This window comes from Natrix helvetica (genome assembly GCF_964273705.1).
Source record: "Natrix helvetica genome assembly, chromosome: 1".
NCBI classification, from domain to species: domain Eukaryota; kingdom Metazoa; phylum Chordata; class Lepidosauria; order Squamata; family Natricidae; genus Natrix; species Natrix helvetica.
In genome coordinates, this window is record NC_138548.1 from 221,257,114 (window position 1) to 221,276,127 (window position 19,014).

General features: G+C 45.2%; 1 protein-coding gene across 4 annotated transcripts in view; it reads left to right on the forward strand.

Moving 5' to 3' along the window:
* RBMS2 (RNA binding motif single stranded interacting protein 2) overlaps nt 1-19,014 on the forward strand; it is an 82,134-nt gene that overhangs the window by 53,607 nt on the left and 9,513 nt on the right. For 2 of the 4 annotated variants that reach the window (XM_081955385.1, XM_081955388.1), the window contains 9 exons: nt 2,139-2,296; nt 5,393-5,472; nt 10,028-10,137; nt 13,491-13,537; nt 13,724-13,817; nt 15,444-15,494; nt 16,473-16,586; nt 16,675-16,755; nt 18,019-18,105. In XM_081955385.1, the coding sequence (XP_081811511.1) occupies nt 2,139-2,296; nt 5,393-5,472; nt 10,028-10,137; nt 13,491-13,537; nt 13,724-13,817; nt 15,444-15,494; nt 16,473-16,586; nt 16,675-16,755; nt 18,019-18,099 (816 nt within the window). In that variant the 3' untranslated portion in view covers nt 18,100-18,105. The remainder of the gene's footprint in view (nt 1-2,138; nt 2,297-5,392; nt 5,473-10,027; nt 10,138-13,490; nt 13,538-13,723; nt 13,818-15,443; nt 15,495-16,472; nt 16,587-16,674; nt 16,756-18,018; nt 18,106-19,014) is intronic. The other 2 variants (XM_081955387.1, XM_081955386.1) reach the window with 2 other exon arrangements.

Here is a 19,014-nt window from a genome sequence, read left to right on the forward strand (position 1 = left end):
CTTCACTTCCATGAAGGAGAACGTGCCTGACTCAAACCATCACGGTTCAGCTTCTAGTCCTCCATCCACACGATGCTCCTTGTGATTTAGCCCTGTGGAAACAAGACCCTGCTCATAATAACCTGGCCATGAGGGAGATGCTTCTCTACAGAGTATATTCTCTGGCATTGCCTGCGTTATCTGGTGTTTCAAGAGTACCACTGGTGCAGGGATCGGCAACCCGCGGCTCTGGAGCCGCATGTGGCCCTTTCGTCCCTCTGCTGCATCTCCCTGTCGCCGGTCGGCTCCACAATTGATAGGGCTTTCGGTTAGGACAGGTGGAGGAAAAAGGACGCTGCTCTAGGAGGAGACTCAAGGGTGGGGGCACCCGATTGCCATTTGGCAGAGGAAAAAGAGATGCCACGCTAGGAGGAGACTCTATGGTGGGGAACCGGACTTCCGGTCGGCTCCAGAATTGAACGAGGAGCTTCCGGTTAGGACCTTTGTGACTCTTGGAATGTTTAAGGTTGCCGACCCCTGCACTGGTGCTTCACTCCATGTAGTTGGAGTGGTGGTGCTGGGAACAGTCCCTATGAGTAGACCTGGTGGTAAATTCTGCAGGAACCTGGCTTTTCTATTCAAGCCATCATTCAGATAAAGCCTAAGCAGACAGGAGCAACACCCAGAGCTAATGTACCTTAGTATTATTATATGTGAATCGGACCCCAGCTATTACCTGAGACTCAACCATAGCAGATCGAATTATTTATCCATTAAGTTGGATATCCTGGCCTTGGAATCCCAGAATAGTTCCCAGTATTACTCAGTCTCACTTGGTCAGGCAAGGATTCCTTTCCCAAGTTCTTTGGGAAATGAATACCCCTCCCCCCCCCAAAAAAAAAGTCTTTAAAACTAGAGACGTCAATGTTTGAAGATAAATCGTTCGGTTATATGATGCATTAATTCTTTTCAAAGACACACTTTGCTGATCATTTTAATTCCACTTTCCCCCAAGCGGGTGCTTTCCAGATATATTGGGAAGTGTTATGGAAATTAGGGTGCCACCATTTGGTTGGGGCTGGTTGCTTGAACCAGGTGGCAATTTTGATATTGAAACAAGCTGCAGTTTCCTCTTTCTCCTCCAACAGAGAGAGAGAGAGAGACAGAGAGAGAGACAGAGAGACAGAGAGAGAAACAGACAGAAAGACAGAGAGAGAGATAGAAAGACAGAGAGACAGAGACAGAGAGAAAGAGAGAAACAGAAAGACACAGAAAGAGAAAGAGAAAAAGAAAGCTTTCTCTAGCAAGGGTACTCAACCCCTAGTCCATGACTTAGTACCAGTCCGTGGCCCCTGGGAACTGGGCCGTGCAAGCTGTGGGCATGTGCACAAAACCATCTCCTTTCTCCCCCCCCCTGCTGCTGCTGCTCCACAAATCCAGAAAGATTGGGGCCCACTGTTATGTAGACTAAATAAGCTACTACTCAAAGAAGCAGAGAGCTCCATCATTGTGGTTCCCTTATAAGAAATAAGTAATGCTCTCTTAGCCAAGACTATCTTCCCATTTGATGCGTGGCAGATGTTGCACTCTGGTGTACTCCAGTAGATTTGGATTTACTCAGAGTACACTGTAATCAGCGGTGGGGAACCTCTGATCCTCCACGTTTTGGTAAATTAAAGCCATGGCCAGTGGTGGGATTCCCTCAGCATGTCTTTGACAGTCTGAGTGTCTCTATTTGGAAAGAACACACAGCGTTCCCACGTACACTTAGGGCATGTATGTCATTCCCAGTGTGCAGTTAGCACACTTGGGTATGTGATGCAGCCAACAGTACTCTTGGCCATGTTTGCTGCCTCGCTTGCTTTCCTTGGACGCTGGATCCTTCCAGTGTTTCAGCTTCTCTTCATTCTGCTTCACAGCAGTGAGTCTCCCCGGCAGGGTTGCTCAGAGTAGAAGCCGGGCGCTCGACCGAGATAACACGTTGAGTTCTCTTTATAGATGGAAAGGCCTCAGTGTGCCTAGAGAAAGGGAGAGGCAGCAAGCATCTCAACGGAGGCAGGTGACACGTTTCAGGAAGGGGAAGGGAGAGTCCAAAGGAATGCGTCCCCGGGATGGGATGGACCATTGCTAGGCAACAGCCTGACTTCTTGTTTCCATAGCAACAGGAGCAGGATCCTACCAACCTCTACCTGTCAAACTTGCCTTTGGGCATGGATGAGGCTGAATTGGAGTCGATGCTGAAACCGTTCGGACAAGTCATCTCGACACGTATCCTACGTGACGCCAGCGGTACCAGCCGAGGAGTTGGCTTTGCCAGGTCAGGCAGGATGGCTGGGACAGGGTTGGGGATTGTTTGGTTTCCTGGTACACCTCTTCAGCTCTACACAGTAGTGCTGGCTGGAAAGGACAAACTGGCATAGCCTGTGTTCACTGGGGGAACCCTCAGAAATGTGATCCATTCACATCCCTTATTGGAAGCGAGCACCTTGAACAATTCCGTGGCCCAAGGATGCTTTTTCCGTAGGAGAATACCTGCACAGAAATTTGCTGGGCTAAATATTTTCTTACGCATGGAGCATGTGCAAATGTGCTGAGCATTTGCAAATATTTCCCTCTGGGTTCAAGGCGGTGAAGGGCGTTTGCCTTTTTACTCTTCCATGCCCTATTCCCTAAGTTTTAGAGTTGGGATAGCTATAGCCACACTCCCCTTCTGAGTTCCCTGGAACTAGATATTTGGCATTTCTATGGAAATTTTTCTACGTGTCTCTGAAACCGTATTATTTTAGCTCACTGTATGTTGGGTATGATAGGGATGTGGTGGCTCAGTGGCTAAGACGCTGAGCTTGTCGATCAGAAAGGTCGGCAATTTGGCACTTTGAATCCCTAGCACCGTGTAACGGAGTGAGCTTCCATTACTTGTCCCAGCTTCTGCCAACCTAGCAGTTCGAAAGCATATAAAAATACAGGTAGAAAAATAGGAACCATCTTTGGTAGGAAGGTAACGGTGTTCCATGCGCTTTCGGCATTTAGTCATGCTGGCCACATGACCACAGAGACACCTTCCGATGGCGCTGGCTCTTTGGCTTTGAAACGGAGATGACACCGCCCCCTAGAGTCGGGAACGACTAGCACATATGTGCGAGGGGAACTTTTACCTTTTTACGTTGGGTTTATTACCAGGTGAATTTTTCCATTTCTCATTCCTTAAATGTGCCATTACTATATCACCATATGTTCCTGAAAGATTAAGAGAGGCTGCAGCGAAAGATGGAAGAGCATCGACACTCAAAATGATTCCTTTCCATGTTTGGTTGGCAGACAGAAAAAGCTGAACTTCAGTGGGCACTTCGTCTGTCCTAAGGCCTTACAACGTGTGGCTAACTTGCGGGCCAGATGTTTTGATGTGGACTATAAAGCCCTAGGCTACCTCATTCACTTTTCCCCCCGCCACCCAACTGCTGTTCAATCTTGAGTTTAGCCTTAGGTTAGAAGCAAGATATTTAGTCAATTGCTTGAGAGGGAAGGGGAGAAAAACTGGTAGCAGAAAACTAGCGATTTAGAAATGGCTTGATGTGGAACAGGAATGCTGAAAGGCAGAAGCACCATTGATCCTATAGTTTTCTGATGCACAAGGTTGTGGAGCGTTGTTTGCTAGGGAGAAGGAAAATACACATTTGTGCATATGGTTTCTAACCCAAGATCACTGCTAAAGATTTGCCTGACAGTGGTGTGGAACTATTTTTAAGCATAGGTGTGTGCTCCTATGCTGCTCAGGTATCTACCTGGGTGGTCAGTTTTGTTCCACAGTCTCCCTTTCCTGCCTTAGTTTGACCATTCTCGTCTGTCCTATATTGCCCCCTACTGGCAGATGTTCCCATTGCAGCAGACAGCTCCTGGCTTCTCCATATTTATTTCCTTCCTACCTGGAGAAGTAAACTTGGACTGTTAGGTAGAATTAGCAACGGTTGGTTAATTACATATTCCTGTTTCCTACGGCTGGTTGTAAATGGATGAGGTTGGTCGGTCCTCGTCAAGAGAGGGGAGAAATTCAAAGTCTTATTTCTCTCTGTGTCTAAGCTGCTTTCCTCCCCTCCCCTGCTTTCTATCAAATGCTACAGCTCTAAAATATTTTTCCTGAGTCCTTAAATGTAGTGTTTGAAAGCCAAAAGGGATAACAAGAAAACGAGGTGTTTAATCATCATAGCAGAGCCATGTGGAAACACAGGCCAGCATTTTGAAGGCTCCGTGAAATATTGGAACTACTTGGAGTCATAAATTCATATCCTGCCAGTGATTGGGAAACGGCTACAGTTCAAAGCCAGTCCAGGTTAATTCTGATGTCAGGTTTTGCATGCTTGGATTCATTTTTGTGTAAATCTCCCCAAGGAATTATAGCTTAGGAACGGGCTATATAGCATAAATTTTCTAAATTTGATCTGTTGCCTTTGATGCATCTTGATTAGGAGAATCTAGGAGAATCACACGGATTGTTCATTCCTATCTAACCTTTCCAAACACTGATGCTCATCACAAGTCTCTGAGCATAACAGAAAGTTAAGTACCTGGATTTCTGATTACAGGGTACTCACTCCAACGCCCCTGCCCCTTCCTCTCTGCAAAGTCCTCTAAATAACAGTAACACTTATATACTGTTCACAGTGCTTTACAGCCCTCTCTAATGGTTTACAAAGTCAGCCTATTGCCCCCAACAATCTGGGTCTTCATTTTACCCACCTCGGAAGGATGAAAGGCTGAGTCAACCTTGAGCTTAGTGGAATTTGAACTGCCAAATTGCAGGCAGCCGGCAGGCAGCAGAAGTAGCCTGCAGTATTGCACTCTAACCACTGCACCACCACAGCTCCTAAATCAGTGTTTCTCAACCTTAGCAACTTTGTGCCGATGTGTAGATTTCAACTTCCAGATTTCCCCAACCAGCCTAATGGTTGGGGAATTCTAGGTGTTGGAAGTCCACTCATCTTAAAGTTGCTGAGAGTGGGAAACGCTGCTTTAAATGGAAGCGGGGCCATTTAAAGCACTGGTTCTCAATCAAGACAACTTGGAGATGGGTGTTGACATGAGCTGGAGTTGATGTGGAGCTGTTTTTTCAGTTCAGCTCCTCTTCAGTTCAGCAAAGTATATAAACGGATGGATTTCTCCATAGGAATTATGAGTCGGTAACTCTCGTCATCTGCTATATTTTGAGCTGCAGGTTCCATCGATCAGGAGCAGGTTGTGTAGACGTCTTGTGACAATCGTCCCTCCTGGTGGCTGTGTTGGCCATGTCTGAGGGACTCGGAACTGCCCAGCATTTGTTACAGAGCACATTCTTCTCCCTAGTTATTCCCCAATAGAAACATTTGGCATTTTACTCCATCCCAGCTTCATGGACGCTTTCTTTTCATTGCTTCTCCAGGATGGAGTCTACAGAAAAGTGTGAAGCCATCATCACCCACTTCAATGGCAAATATATCAAGACACCCCCAGGGGTCCCAGGTGAGGAAATACTATAAGGGTGAATTGTCCCAGAGGAACAAAAGTGTAAGGTTGTAGAAGCAGCAGCAGCAGCAGCAGCAGGAATAGTCGTGTTTCTTTAAAAATACTAAATAATAAAACAACGTCGAGACATTAGTACGGTAACTCCCTATCCTGCAGTTAAGGGAACAACTACTATATCAGTGATGGTGAACCTTTTAGGGGCAAAGTGCCCGCGTGCCCAAACTGAAAGACGTGGGTGCATGTGTGTGCCCGCCCTGTGCAGCCCACCCCCCCACTCAAACTGCAAGGCACAGGCGCCCCGCTCATACACGGCAGAGACCTGAAGGTGAGCTGGCCATCGGGAGGTGCATGTGCGCAGAGACCCAAAACAGAGCTGGGGCAACGGCGCACGTGTGCACAGAGAGGGCGCTGCGTGCCATCTCTGGCACAAGCGCCATCGGTTCGCCACCACTGTACTATATAAAGACTCAAGAACCTGAATAGCCCATATCTGTTAAAATAGACATTAGAAGTCAGATCTAAACAACAAAGCATTATTTGCCCAAATAATTAATATTTTAACCAGCTTGGGGGGGAAAAATCCCATTAAAAAAGGAAGATTTTAGCACTGTTTCAAATGCTTAGACCTCTGGGCATAACTCTGGCAGCAGCTGGTTCTAGAGGGCTGGCATTCAAATGAGAAAACAATTCTCGAATCTGATGTCTCAGTTTTAGTGTGAGGTGGTACTGTTCGCCCATAGCCAAAACGTTCAGCTCATGGAGAGGAACCACCATCAGGTTTTCCAGTGAACTAGATGTGCCTTTGGAAACCCGACAGCCAAAGGGCAAGGCCCAATGAGTTAGCCAGCAATTAGAGTCGGTACCTTTCATAAATACGTAGCCACTTGGGAGCCCACTGATAGAGGGAAGGAAGGATTGAGTCAGGGAAGGTCCAGCATAGCACACACTATCTAGATCATCCAATAAAATAAAAATCTTAGGTGACCTACTAAGAGACGGTTGCAATCATCCAGCTAAGGGATGATCAGGGAATAGAAGAGAATAGAGAATAGAATAGAATTGAATTCTTTATTGGCCAAGTGTGATTGGACACACAAGGAATTTGTCTGTGGTGCATAGGCTCTCACTGTACATAAAAGAAAAGATACATTCGTCGAGAATTATAAGGTACAACCCTTAATAATAGTCATGGGGTACAAATAAGCAATCAAATCATAGTAGGAAACAGTATAAATCGTAAGGATACAAGCAATAAAGTTACAGTCCTTCAGTCATTAGTGGGAGGAGATGGGTGATAGGGACAATGAGAAGATGAATAGTAATAGTAATGCAGATTTAGGGAATAGTTTGACAGTGTTGAGGGAATTATTTGTTTAGCAGAGTGATGGCATTCGGGGAAAAACTGTCCTTGTGTCGAGTTGTTCTGGTTGTGTAGTGCTCTATAGCGTCATCTTGAGGGTAGGAGTTGAAACAAGATGCGAGGGGTCTGTAAATATTTTCACGGCCCTCTTTTTGACTCGTGCACTATACAGGTCCTCAATGGAAGGCAGGTTGGTAGCCATTGTTTTTGTAATTGACCTGCTACCAGAGACTGTCGCAGTAATCCAGCTAAGGGGATGATCAGGGCATGAAGCAATGGCTTTCCTGCTTCTGTGATGAGGAACTGATAAAGCCAATGAGGATTCTTTAAATGTAAACTCCAAATTTCCAGCACGCACATGCGCCTTGGCCAGCTGGTCTTGGCACGCACATGCACGTCAGGAACTGGAAGACCAGGTGGCCGGTGTGAACGCGCATGCCGAAAACCAGAAGATTGTTTTCCCAGTGCCCTCGTGTGCACTGGGTGGCTGATCCTCCAGTTTCTGGCGCTTGTGCGCGCTTCCATTTCAGCACTCGGTGCCAAAAAGGTTTGCCAACACTGCTCTAAGAGGAATGTGTGGGGGAAGGTGCTGTAGAGTTAAGGAATCGTACTTTTTACGAAGAGTAACATTTCACAGCATGGTCCTTGTGGAATAGTTAGATTTCACTCCGGCAAAGGTATATATATATATATATATATATATATATATAAGAGGGACATTTTTATTTCCTTATTTGGGTCCAGCTCATCACATCTCAAGTAAGATGTGCACATCTACCAAAAGAATTAAGAGTTTCTTGCCATTTCCGGGCTGTTATCAATTGATCATGTCTGATAAGTGCAACATCGCATTGTCTTCCACTCGTTTCCCTTAGCTTCCCTTTATAGAGGTGGTTATTAGTCATCGCATTTATGCCCCCAATTTTGTCTGAACACTCCAGGAGCTTACATGGAGGCTGACCTTAATTTAATTCCCACAACAATAAAGATGGATTATGCTGAGAGAGGATGACTATCCCCAAATCACCTAAACAGTCTTTGTGTCAGAGAAGCGCTCGATCAAGTCAAATCCGATGCTGCAATGGCTACAGCTACAGGCTCCCCAGTGCTGGCTGCGATAAAACTAGGCTGCATAACAGAACAGAGTTTGGGGAGAGGGAACACCGCCACTCCACTCACGGGAAGCCTATTTGATTGGGGCAGACCCATTAAAATACGCTCTCTGTCCCAATTATTTGATGCCTCCGTTTTGACAAGCTGTTTTAATCATCTGCTCTTCCAAAGTGGCCATACCTGGTGTATCTCCCCCCGCCCCCCGTCCCCTCCCACAATAACTCACTGAATAGAGGCTTCTTTGGTTTCAGTGCATGTATCAGCTGGCCCTTCTGACTTGCTGGCCAAGGGCCCAGTGGAGGGAAGCAGGAGTGTCCTCTTGTAGATAAGTGCTACTCATGTGGTAGTAATTCAGAATGCTATGTAGCTCTGTACACTCTCCCAGTTGTGGGAGAAGAGAGTAGTTGCTTGGCAACAAAAAGGAAGGTTAACCACAAGAGTTCAAGGAAAACAGTAGCATGACACCGAAGTCTGCAAGTCTTTACATGGAAAGCTGCCTGGGCCGGCCACACACACACACACACACACACACACACACACACACACACACACTCTCTGGATGGAGGCTGTAGCATTCCCTACAAAATGCTACTAGGCCTAGCACTGATGTGAAAATAAAAGTCTGCAGATGGTCTGATAAAAGTCTCAGAACTGATACTAGTTAGCTTTTCTGACTTCCCCTCAGCACGGCTGAGGGTTTCATTCTTTATTTCTAGCCCTGAGGGGTGAAAAAGAAAGAGAAAGAAAGAAAGAGGAAGGGAGAGAGAGAGATAGAAAAGAAAGAAAGAAAGAAAGAAAGAAAGAAAGAAAGAAAGAAAGAAAGAAAGAAAGAAAGAGAAAGGAGGGGTTAGATAGAAAGATAGATAGATAGATAGATAGATAGATAGATAGATAGATAGATGATAGATAGATGATAGATAGATGATAGATAGATAGATAGATAGATAGATAGATAGATGATAGATAGATAGATGATAGATAGATGATAGATAGATAGATGATAGATGGATAGATAGATAGATAGATAGATAGATGATAGATAGATAGATAGATAGATAGATAGATAGATGATAGAAAGGAAGGAAGGGAGAGACAGATTGAAAGGAAGGAAGGAAGGAAGGGAGAGAGAGAGAAAGAGGGAGAGAGAAAGAAAGGAAAGAAAGAAAGAAAAAAGAAAGAAAGAAAAGAGAAAGGAGGGGATAGATAGATTGGAAGAAAGGGAGAGACAGATTGAAAGGAAGGAAGGGAGAGAAAGAAAGAAAGAAAGGGAGAGAGAGAAAGAAAGAAAGGGAGAGAGAGAGAGAAAGACAGAAAGAAAGTAAGAGGATGGGAGAGAGAAAGAAAGGAAAAAAGGGAGAGAGAGAAAGAAAGAGTGAGATAAAGAAAGAAAGAGGAAGGGGGAGAGAAAGAAAGGGAGAGAGGAAAGAAAGAAAAAGAAAGAGGAAAGGAGAGATAGAAAGGAAAGAAAGAAAAGACAGAGGAAGGAAGAGAGAGAGAAAGAAAGGAAGAGAGAGAGAAAGAAAGAGTGAGTGAGAGAGAGAGAAAGAGGAAGGGGGAGAGAGAGAAAGGGAGAGAGAGGAAAGAAAAAGAAAGGAAAGGAGAGAGATAGAAAGGAAGAAAAGAAAGGAAGGAAGGGAGAGAAAGAAAGAAAAAGGAAGGGAGAGAGAGAAAGAAAGAGGGAGAGAAAGAAAGGAATGGAGAAAAAAAAGAAAGAAAGAAAGAGGAGGGTATCATCTGTGGTTCAGAGGTAGGATGAAGTCAAGGAGAAGAAGAGACAATGAGCAACTCAACTCTGTGTCCAGTGTGATCAGCCATGGCTGTCCATTTTGGATCTTCAGGTTTGATAACAGCGGTTATTGCTACAAAGCAAAGTAGCATCCTGTTAATGAGTCCATCACAGGTGGGACGATGTGTGGAGTGGAATTCAGTGTATCCAGTCATCTGTGAAGAGAAGGTTTAGGTTTAGATTCAAGGGCATAGAGAGAATACGGAGACCTAGGAATTCATACCAGGAGTGTCCAGATACGTTATAACAAAAAGTCCCAGGGCTAATCCCAGCTCCGTTTTTTCCCCCTGCAGCTCCTCCAGATCCTTTGCTTTGCAAGTTTGCTGATGGTGGTCAGAAGAAGCGCCAGAATCAGGGCAAATATGTGCAAAATGGGCGAGCCTGGCCAAGGGAAAGTGATACGGTAAGCGTGGGGGATCAGCAGGGGATTAGCGGGCTTCAATGGGCACAGAATACCCTTTGGTCATACATGGTGGCCCAATGAGAACTTGATAAAAAGTTTATTTGACACGTTTGCTCCTAGCATGGAACTTGCCCCCCCCCCCCCCGTTTTGACAATAATTTTATTAAGAATTGTATTGTATAAATAAAACTAATATGAACTACAGAAGATTTTTTTTTAAAGCCACAGTTAAGTATAGTTAACATTAACAACTTTTCACTCTCTCTTAAAATACAACTAATCATTTCTTCATCTCATAACCCATCCCTTTCTCTTTGGGATTAAACAAATCTTTAAAACCTCATCACCCCATCTCCCCCAGCAAAAGTCCATTAAGGCTTAAGAAGTAGCAACATAACTATTGTAAACTACTGTATTTTTCGGAGTATAAGACTCAACTCCTCTTCCCCCCCAAAAAAAAGAGTGTGGAAATTTTAGTGCGTCTTATACACTAAATACATTGGCCTCCCGAAGCCCTGCCCCTGCACACCATTTTTTGTGAAAAATGGGGGCACTTTTGCTTTCTCCCATCCCCCAGGAGCACTCTGCAGGCTTCAGCAGGGCTGGGGGAAGGGGAAAATGCCCTTGTTTTGGTGAAAAATGGGGGCATTTTTACCTTCCCCCAGCCCTGCTGAAGCCTGCAGAGTGCTCCTGGGGGCCGGGGAGAACAAAAACTTTTTTTTCTGCCACCTCTTCGAAATCTTGGTGCGTCTTACACACCGGTGCGTCTTATAGTCAAAAAAATACAGTATGTTCAATAAACCCATTTGGATTCCTTGTTTTTACATTTATTCCTGATTTTCTTTAAACAAATTTCCCTGTCTCAGTTCTTCAAATATTTATTTATTTGTATCCCAGCTTTATTATTATTACAAATAACCTCAAAGATATCCAACATACCTTCCTCCTCCTGTTTTCCCCAACAACAACCCTGTGAGGTGGATTGGACTAAGAACAGTGGTGGGTTGCAGGCGGTATGAGCATACTGGCGCCTGCCGGGAGCACCGGGTACCGTTCCGGTACGGTGCTCCGGAGGGCCCACCAGCTCGCCCTCATTCCTTACCTGTATTTGAAGGAAACGGGCCATCTGCGCATGTACACGCAGCGTACGGCCCCTGCGCAGTGCTCCGCTGAGCAGCTGGAGCATTGCGGAGGCATCATGGAGTGTCGCAGGAGGTAAGGACCCATGCACGCGATGTACGCGTACATGTGGTGGCCGCTGGGCCCCGTTGCACCGTAGTGGTTGCACCGGGATCTGGAACCCACCATTGACTGAGAGACAATGCCTGGCTCAAAGCCACCCAGCCAGCTTTCATGTGTAAATTGGGACTTGAACTCAAGGCCTCCTGCTTTCTAGCCTGGTGCCTAGACCAAATTGGCTTATAAATAAACAAAACTTTTAAAACATTGTTGTCTAGTTCTAGTCCACATAACTTCCATCAAATGTCATCAGAATTAGCAATCTATTTCTTTTAACCTTGATTATATAAGCCAAACACTCTATTGTAATCTTTCCCCTTTCTCATTAACAACCTCTAGTCTCCTCAGATAATATTCAAACATCTGTTTTCTTTGTATGCTCTCTTTATGTTTTCTCACCAAATCATTGGCATCCTTTTTAAGGCCTTTTGTAGGTCCAGTGTAAAGAGGTTTATCCACATCACTCTTCAGATTCTCCATGTTTCTTCTCAGAAAATTGTTGACAACTTTAACAACTTCCTTTTACAAATCCCGTATGAAGAGATTATTAACATCACTCTTCCGGTTTACTATTTGCACACACACACACACACACCCAATCAACCAGTTTCACTTGTATGTCCAACAGCTCGGGGTTTTTGTATCTACTATTCACCTTTTCCCTCTTGCTTATACATTTTTAAATCTGCATTTAGATCAATTTCAACTTTATTCCATAAAATCAGTTTCTCTTCCATAACACCATCTAATTTATGTATCCTGGCAGATTATTTTAAAATTATTTTTGCGGCCAAAAGTCATATAGCTCACTTAATAATCCATTGATACATTCATTTATCTTGTGCCTTCAAAGTCATCAGTTATTTGTTTTCAAAAGTAAGCACGGAATGGAAGTATGGGAATGTTTCCCATAGGAAAATCCTTTGAATTAACTTCAAAGTTTTAATTTGAATTCATCTCTTTAATCTATTTGAAAATTTCTAGAACCCACTTTTTCTTCATTTTCTGTAATAACTTTGTTCTCTATTTTAAAAAAAAGTTTGTACAAACTCTTAAATTCATGATTTTCCCAAAGAAAGAAAGAAAATTGAAGAACAAAAACCCTTGACCCAGTGAATGCAATAAAACTTGTGGTTCTGAAGATTCTCAATTTTTAAAAAGCAATTAAAAAAATAAAATCCAAAGTGATTAAGAAGTGAGGTTTTGTTGAACCTCGAGTCTAGGAAAGGCTACAATAATGTCTCTGGCTCGGGTGCATATACTCCTCGAATTACAACCATTTGTTAGTGACAGTCCGAAGTTACAAAAGCCCCCCAAAAAGGGACTTACAACTGTTTGTCGCACTGATGATCCTTGTAGTCATATGATCAAAATTGGGATGTTTGGTAATTGGCTCATATTTATGACGGTTGCAGAGCCAGATTCGCTTTACAGCCTAACTAACTTAACAACTGAAGTAATTCACTTAACAACTGAGGCAAGAAAAGTCATAAAATGGGGCAAAACACTTACCAACTGTCTCACTTACCAACAGAAACTTTGGGCTCAATGGTGCTTATAATTTGAATACTACCTGTAATCCAACGACTGCCTCTTGATAGCAAGCAGCGGCAAAATCTTTGGTTTCTATCATGTATTCACAAAACAAATAGCTGTCCGGAATACATATGAGTAATCTCAAATGTCTCTCCTTTCTCGGGAGAAATTTTGGCTATTTAGTTCCCACGTCCCGCTACCATTTTCAACGTAATCTCTCCCACCGCTCCGTGGTAGGTCAGTGTGCTATTTCCTTGCGGGAAGTCTACAACTACATCCCTGGCATGGAAGTCAACTGGTTTGCCGCCCCTCCCTTTGGATTTTGTGAACTAGCCACAAGGTGTGCATGCTAAGCTTAGAGACAGCAGGAGGATGTTCCCTTAACAGCTTGACCAGCTGTACTGGCATGCCACTAAGCTGGTTGAGAGAACAGGCTTTCTACTGGCCCGGAGAAGGCTTGCAACGTGTTCCTGGAAAGGTGAAATCATAACTATTGCTTCCCTGAGCTGAGAACCTGATGCATTGGGGAAAGAGGAAAAGGCATGAGCCCTATGTGAATTAACTATTGTTTCCTGCAGGGTGGGATGACCTTGACTTATGACCCTACAACAGCGTTACAAAACGGGTATGTCTTTGCTATTGTGCCTTCACCTTTTATTGGTACAGTAATATTTTCCATTAGAAATGATATGAAAAATGGGGCCTGGCAGAATGAAACTGGCATGGCAACCATTGGGAAGAGAGTTCTGCTGAGACCTCTCTCGGTTTTTTGGGACAGACTTCTAACAGGCGATTCCTATTCTCTCTGCAGGTTCTATACAACGCCCTACAGCCTGGCTCCAAACAGGATGATTGCCCAGACTGCGCTCTCCCCTTATCTCCCATCACCTGTTTCCTCTTACCAGGTGTGTTGCTTTTGCAGCTAATATTGGACAAGACAAGCCGGGGCCTCTGAGTCACTACAAGAGATGAGAGCTTAGAAACGGCTGTACTAAGAATGGGGAGGAGTAGGAGGCCACCTGTTGTGTGGCCTGCCAGCAGAGCTGGCAGCAGATTCGGACAGTGAGGAGGTTGGGGAGGAACATGGGCCAGTCCTGGAGTCTGGGGAAGGATCTGATGAGGGCTCTGTGTCGGAGGCAGAGAGGGGGCCAGGGCCATATGCCAATTATCAGCTGCCTTCAGAGTCAAACATCAGTGAGGCAGAGGAACAGCTGGAACCCGTTCCCAATGTGCGCATGTGCAGAGTTGCCAGATGAAGGGAACAGCTAAAGAACAGGGGTCGACTTGGGAGTAAGGCCACAGGTGGATGATGAATGGCCCCTCCCAGAGGAAATAAAAGAAGAGCGAAAGGGGAGGAGTTAATTGGTTCATGACTCTCCGAGACTCCTTGCCAAGTTTTGCAGATATCTTCCCGGCAGCTGTCCAAGCCAGATAAGGTCCGGGACTATAAATCCTCCCTTGAAAGACTTTGCTGGATGTGAATGAGCAGAATTCACAGTAAATTAATAAAAGGGGTTTTGGTCTAGACAAGGAGTTTTCCTCATGCTCTTGGGAAGCCTCAGTAAGAACACAACCTTTCCTTTCTTCCCTTCAGAGCAGGGGTCTCCAACCTTGGGAAGATTAAGACTTGTGGACTTCAACTCTCAGAATTCCCCAGCCAGAAAATTAAAGTTCACAAGTGTCCAAGATTGGAGACTCCTGCTTCAGAGGACTTAACAGATTGATGTGTCAGCCAATAACAAGGTAATGTGATAACATGCCTTGGGGGTCACTAAAAACGAGTCAGAAATGGCAAGAAATGATGTGACATTATTGTGAAGGACCAAGCCAACATGGCAGGGGGCTGATGCATTTGTCCAATCCCTTGGGTTTCCCCACCAGGGAAAAATGAGAACACCACCTCATTTTTTTTAGAACAAATAAAAGATAATTCTGGTTGACTTTCCTGTTGTATCTTCTATTGAGCTAGCAGAAGTCACCTCGTCTAGATAAAACAAAAGTAGTTTAAGGCAGAGGTGGGGTCCATTTACCTTCCCTCCCGCTTTGCAAATATGACCACACACGTGGCCTTCTGCGCATGCGCCGTGCTCACACATTACGTCGGGGTGGGTGGGCGGAGCCTCCTACAGCCGCCGCTACCGGTTCACCCGAACTGGAGAGAACCGGCTGAATCCCACCTCCGGTTTAAGGAGAGAGAATGTAGCTATCCCCTATCCGCTGACTCTGTGTTCGACGGGGAAAGTCTGCCTTCAAAGTGGCCTTCCAAACTGCATGACCCATGATCAAAGATTACGGGAGTTGTAGTCCAAGGCCCAATTTTTAGGAGAGAACCCAGAGTGGGGCAAGACCGGTTAAGCAGAAAAATCTACAAGGAGGTGAGCTGTGAACCCGAAGTCCCCTGTTGAAATCTTATCTGCCCTACTTGGATATTGTTTCTCAGTTCTCCTTCATGACGGGGATGAATAACTCAGTCTACTTTTTAGGACCGTTTTGCTAAGAGACTCTGTATAAAACATGCTTTCTTATTCTAGGTCCACAGTCCATCTTGGATGCACCATCAGTCATACCTCATGCAGCCCACGGTGAGAGCTATTTCTGTCTGCCTGCCTGCCTGCCTACTACCCACCTACCTACCTACCTGCCACCTACCTACCTGGAATCCTGCATTAAGGAAAATGTTGCAAAAGTTCTCATGGTGCTGATTAATTTCTTTAATTGTGGATTCAGATGGAGCAGTGAAAATTGGACTTGTGTTTTTTAAAAAAACTTGTGAGAACTTGGCTTTCTCCCTTTCTAGTCCAAATGACAGGAAAAGTGATTAAATTGTGTCACTGTTTTGTGTTTTGTTGTTTTGCTTGTCTTCCTGGTTCAGGAGGGTAAAAAAACCATGTGTCATCTGTGTTATTCTGATCGACAAGCTCAGTGTCTTAGCCACTGAGCCACCGCGTCCCTTTTAAAGTATGGTGGCTCAGTGGCTAAGGCGCTGAGCTTGTCGATCAGAAAGGTCGGCAGTTTGGCGGTTTGAATCCCTAGTGCCACGTAACAGAGTGAGCTCCCATTACTTGTCCCAGCTTCTGCCAACCTAATAGTTTGAAAACACGTAAAAAATGCAAGTAGAAAAAGAGGAACCACCTTTGGTGGGAAGGTAACAGCGTTCCGTGCGCCTTTGGCGTTGAGTCATGCCGGCCATATGACCACGGAGATAGCTTCAAACGGCGCTGGCTCCTCGGCTTTGAAACGGAGATGAGCACCGCCCCTTAGAGTCGGGAATGATTAGCATATACTGTATGTGTGAGGGGAACCTTAACTTTTAATATACTTTACTACTCAGTGGAAAAACTTTTTCGTTTTTAATTCAAAGTGCTGTGTGGCCTAGCATGCTGGTCAGCATGTCTCACCTTTTTAAATTATCCCCTGATTTGAACTTTTGGGAAATGTAGTACCTTCATGCCATTATGATGTCCATTGTTCTTAGGATGTTGATAGACTCATCCCTTCATTACTTTCCGTTTTGTCTCTAATGGTGCCCTCTTTTACTCAGTTAGCATTTTGTTCCCAAGCAGGGGACGGTGCTCACACCTGCCATGGACCACGCCATTTCCATCCAGCCCACTTCCATGATGGGGCCTCTCACCCAACAGCTGGGCCATCTGTCCCTCAGCAGTGCTGGCACAGTAAGGATTCTCCTTCCCTTTTTTTGTCTGTGGGTCTTGAGGCTCAGTCCTGCTGCCGCCTCTTGACGTTTTCTCTCCTTCTTGCCAGTATATGCCAGCGGCAGCAGCTATGCAAGGAGCCTATATCCCCCAGTATACACCGGTGCCTTCCTCTAGTGTCGCAGTTGAGGTAAGAGGCCCCTTGGCCTTCCTGCTTAAATTCGGAATGCTTCCTTGGTATAGATTTATATGCCTTTTTTTAAAAAAGCGCCTCACACTGAGTTCACATAACAGCTCTGAGTAAACTAAAATGGGGATGGAAAATGCGTGGCTTATTTTCTTCCGGGATCTCAACCTTTGCCGTAGCAACTGGCTCTTATGTTAAGCCATTGGGGGGGGGGGGGGGATGAGTGAGTCCCATCACATGTTGCGGTTTATTAACTTGGGTTTGGGATTTGGTGTGTTGTGTGAACTCAGCTTCTGGACTGTATATTGTCTGGGATATATATATATTACATGCCTACTCAAGAGATTGTTCATCTTGCACTGATACACAATTTGGTTTTGTGTGTTTCCGGTAAAGAGGAACAGGTTACCGAGGGTGAGTGGAAACCTAGAGCATGGCTTATAGATTTTTGAAATGGCAACGCTCGGGAATGGAAGAGGATTCCCATACTCCACTGCCACCCTTGCCATGACTTTTGTAACCTTTTCTTCTTCTCCTGTGCGCTGCTTGGAGAGTCCAAGCATGGGTTAACACAGTCTAACTGCCCTAGGACTGAGTGAGTTTTTTGTTGACCACGCCTCCCTTTGCCTCTGCAATTCAGTTTAAAAACTGAGTCCGCCCGTTTGGACTGTGGCTGTGGAGCTCCTCAGTTTTAGAGCAGTTAAACTGGACTCCCCATAGCACACAAAGGAAAAAATCAGTTAACAGAAATGACAACTACTCCTTTAACAAGCGCTGCCTGAGAGGTTCTGCCGGACAGAACAGGTAATGGATAATGATGTTTACCAAACTAGCTCAAATTAGTCTGGGAATTCGATCAGCCGCTAATCTTGAATAGGTTCCGAAATGAGCTCTTGCTTCTACCCACTGGTGTCTTCCCACAGAGGCCCTTGCAAAGTTTTCCTTCCCAGCCACATAGCGTCTTTCTATGCCAAGCTTTAAACAGGCAACGTGGAGAAAGCCTCTGAGTAGCCCCGTCATAGGGTTTTGGGGAGGGGGTGGGTGCGGGTCTGTGTCTGTGGGTAAGAGGAGGAGTCTCTGGAGAACAGTTTCCTGTTGGTAGAAAAAGCCCATGGCAACCTGCTGAGGCCTTCATGAGGCAAGTGGAGAGGTCTGATTCCCTACCCAGCCACGTAGCTATTTGACCTTGCTCGTCTTAATGGGGCTGAAAGGTTTGGGGAAGATATGGCTACCATCCCAATTCCCCCAATGGGTATTTTGTCACAGGAGAACAGTGGCCAGCAGAGCCACGTGGCAGTGGAGTCTCCATCGGATCATGCTGCCTACTCGTATCAGTACAACAAGTAACAACAGGTAAGGACAGGAGGGGGCACTGGCATCTATCTATCTATATATATATATATCTATATATATTAGTTTTCTTCTCCCAGAGATAGCTCCGTTCTTTTCGTTTACTTAATCCTTTGCCAGTTCTGGGAAATAAGTGAATTTGGAGCTCATGGCCAGTGCCTTGGGCATCGGCCCTTGAGCCCAGGAGGGTCCCTCTCAGGGTAATTTGAGCAATCTGGATAGATTCTCTCTCTCACACACACACACACATACACACACACACTCCTTTTCACTCCTCCCAAGAGCAGGAGGAGAGGTGTGGAGAGTAAAGAAGATGAGATAGAGCAAGAGTTAGGAGTCCATTGAAGGTATTTTCTCCAGCAACCTGGATTTGTCTCATCCAGATGCCGGGAAGATTCCTTAAAGGAGGTTAAGACGGCATTTGAGACGCTGGGACGTTGACTAGAACTGGGAATGTGTCGTAGGAGGAGGTTGGCAGAGGAACCTCAATCTCTATTTTACAGCATCCAGTCATGGGCAGTTGGAAAATGAGATCCAGGGTCCTCCCCTCCCTGTTCTTTACCATGGAGGGACAGCAAGTGTGGCTTGGAAATTAAACACCCCCCCACTCCCCAAAGTCAAAAAGCACCCCATGTCATTCATGTAACTGCAGGAAACCCCTTTAAGCAGGATTTAATCTCTCAAAAGGAGGAAAGTGAGTTGCCAAGCAGAAGGCTTGTAGCCGAGCCCCGTGCTTCAGGGGTGGGTTCCGGCCGCCATTACTACCGGTTCGGCTCCCGAAAAATTTTGTGCACGCCAGTCACACATTTGCACTTAAAACGATCTGCGCATGCACGCAGCATTAAAAAAGGAATAAAAAAGACATTTTTTTCAACGAATTGTTCTGCGCATGTGCAGAACAGAAAAAGCCAA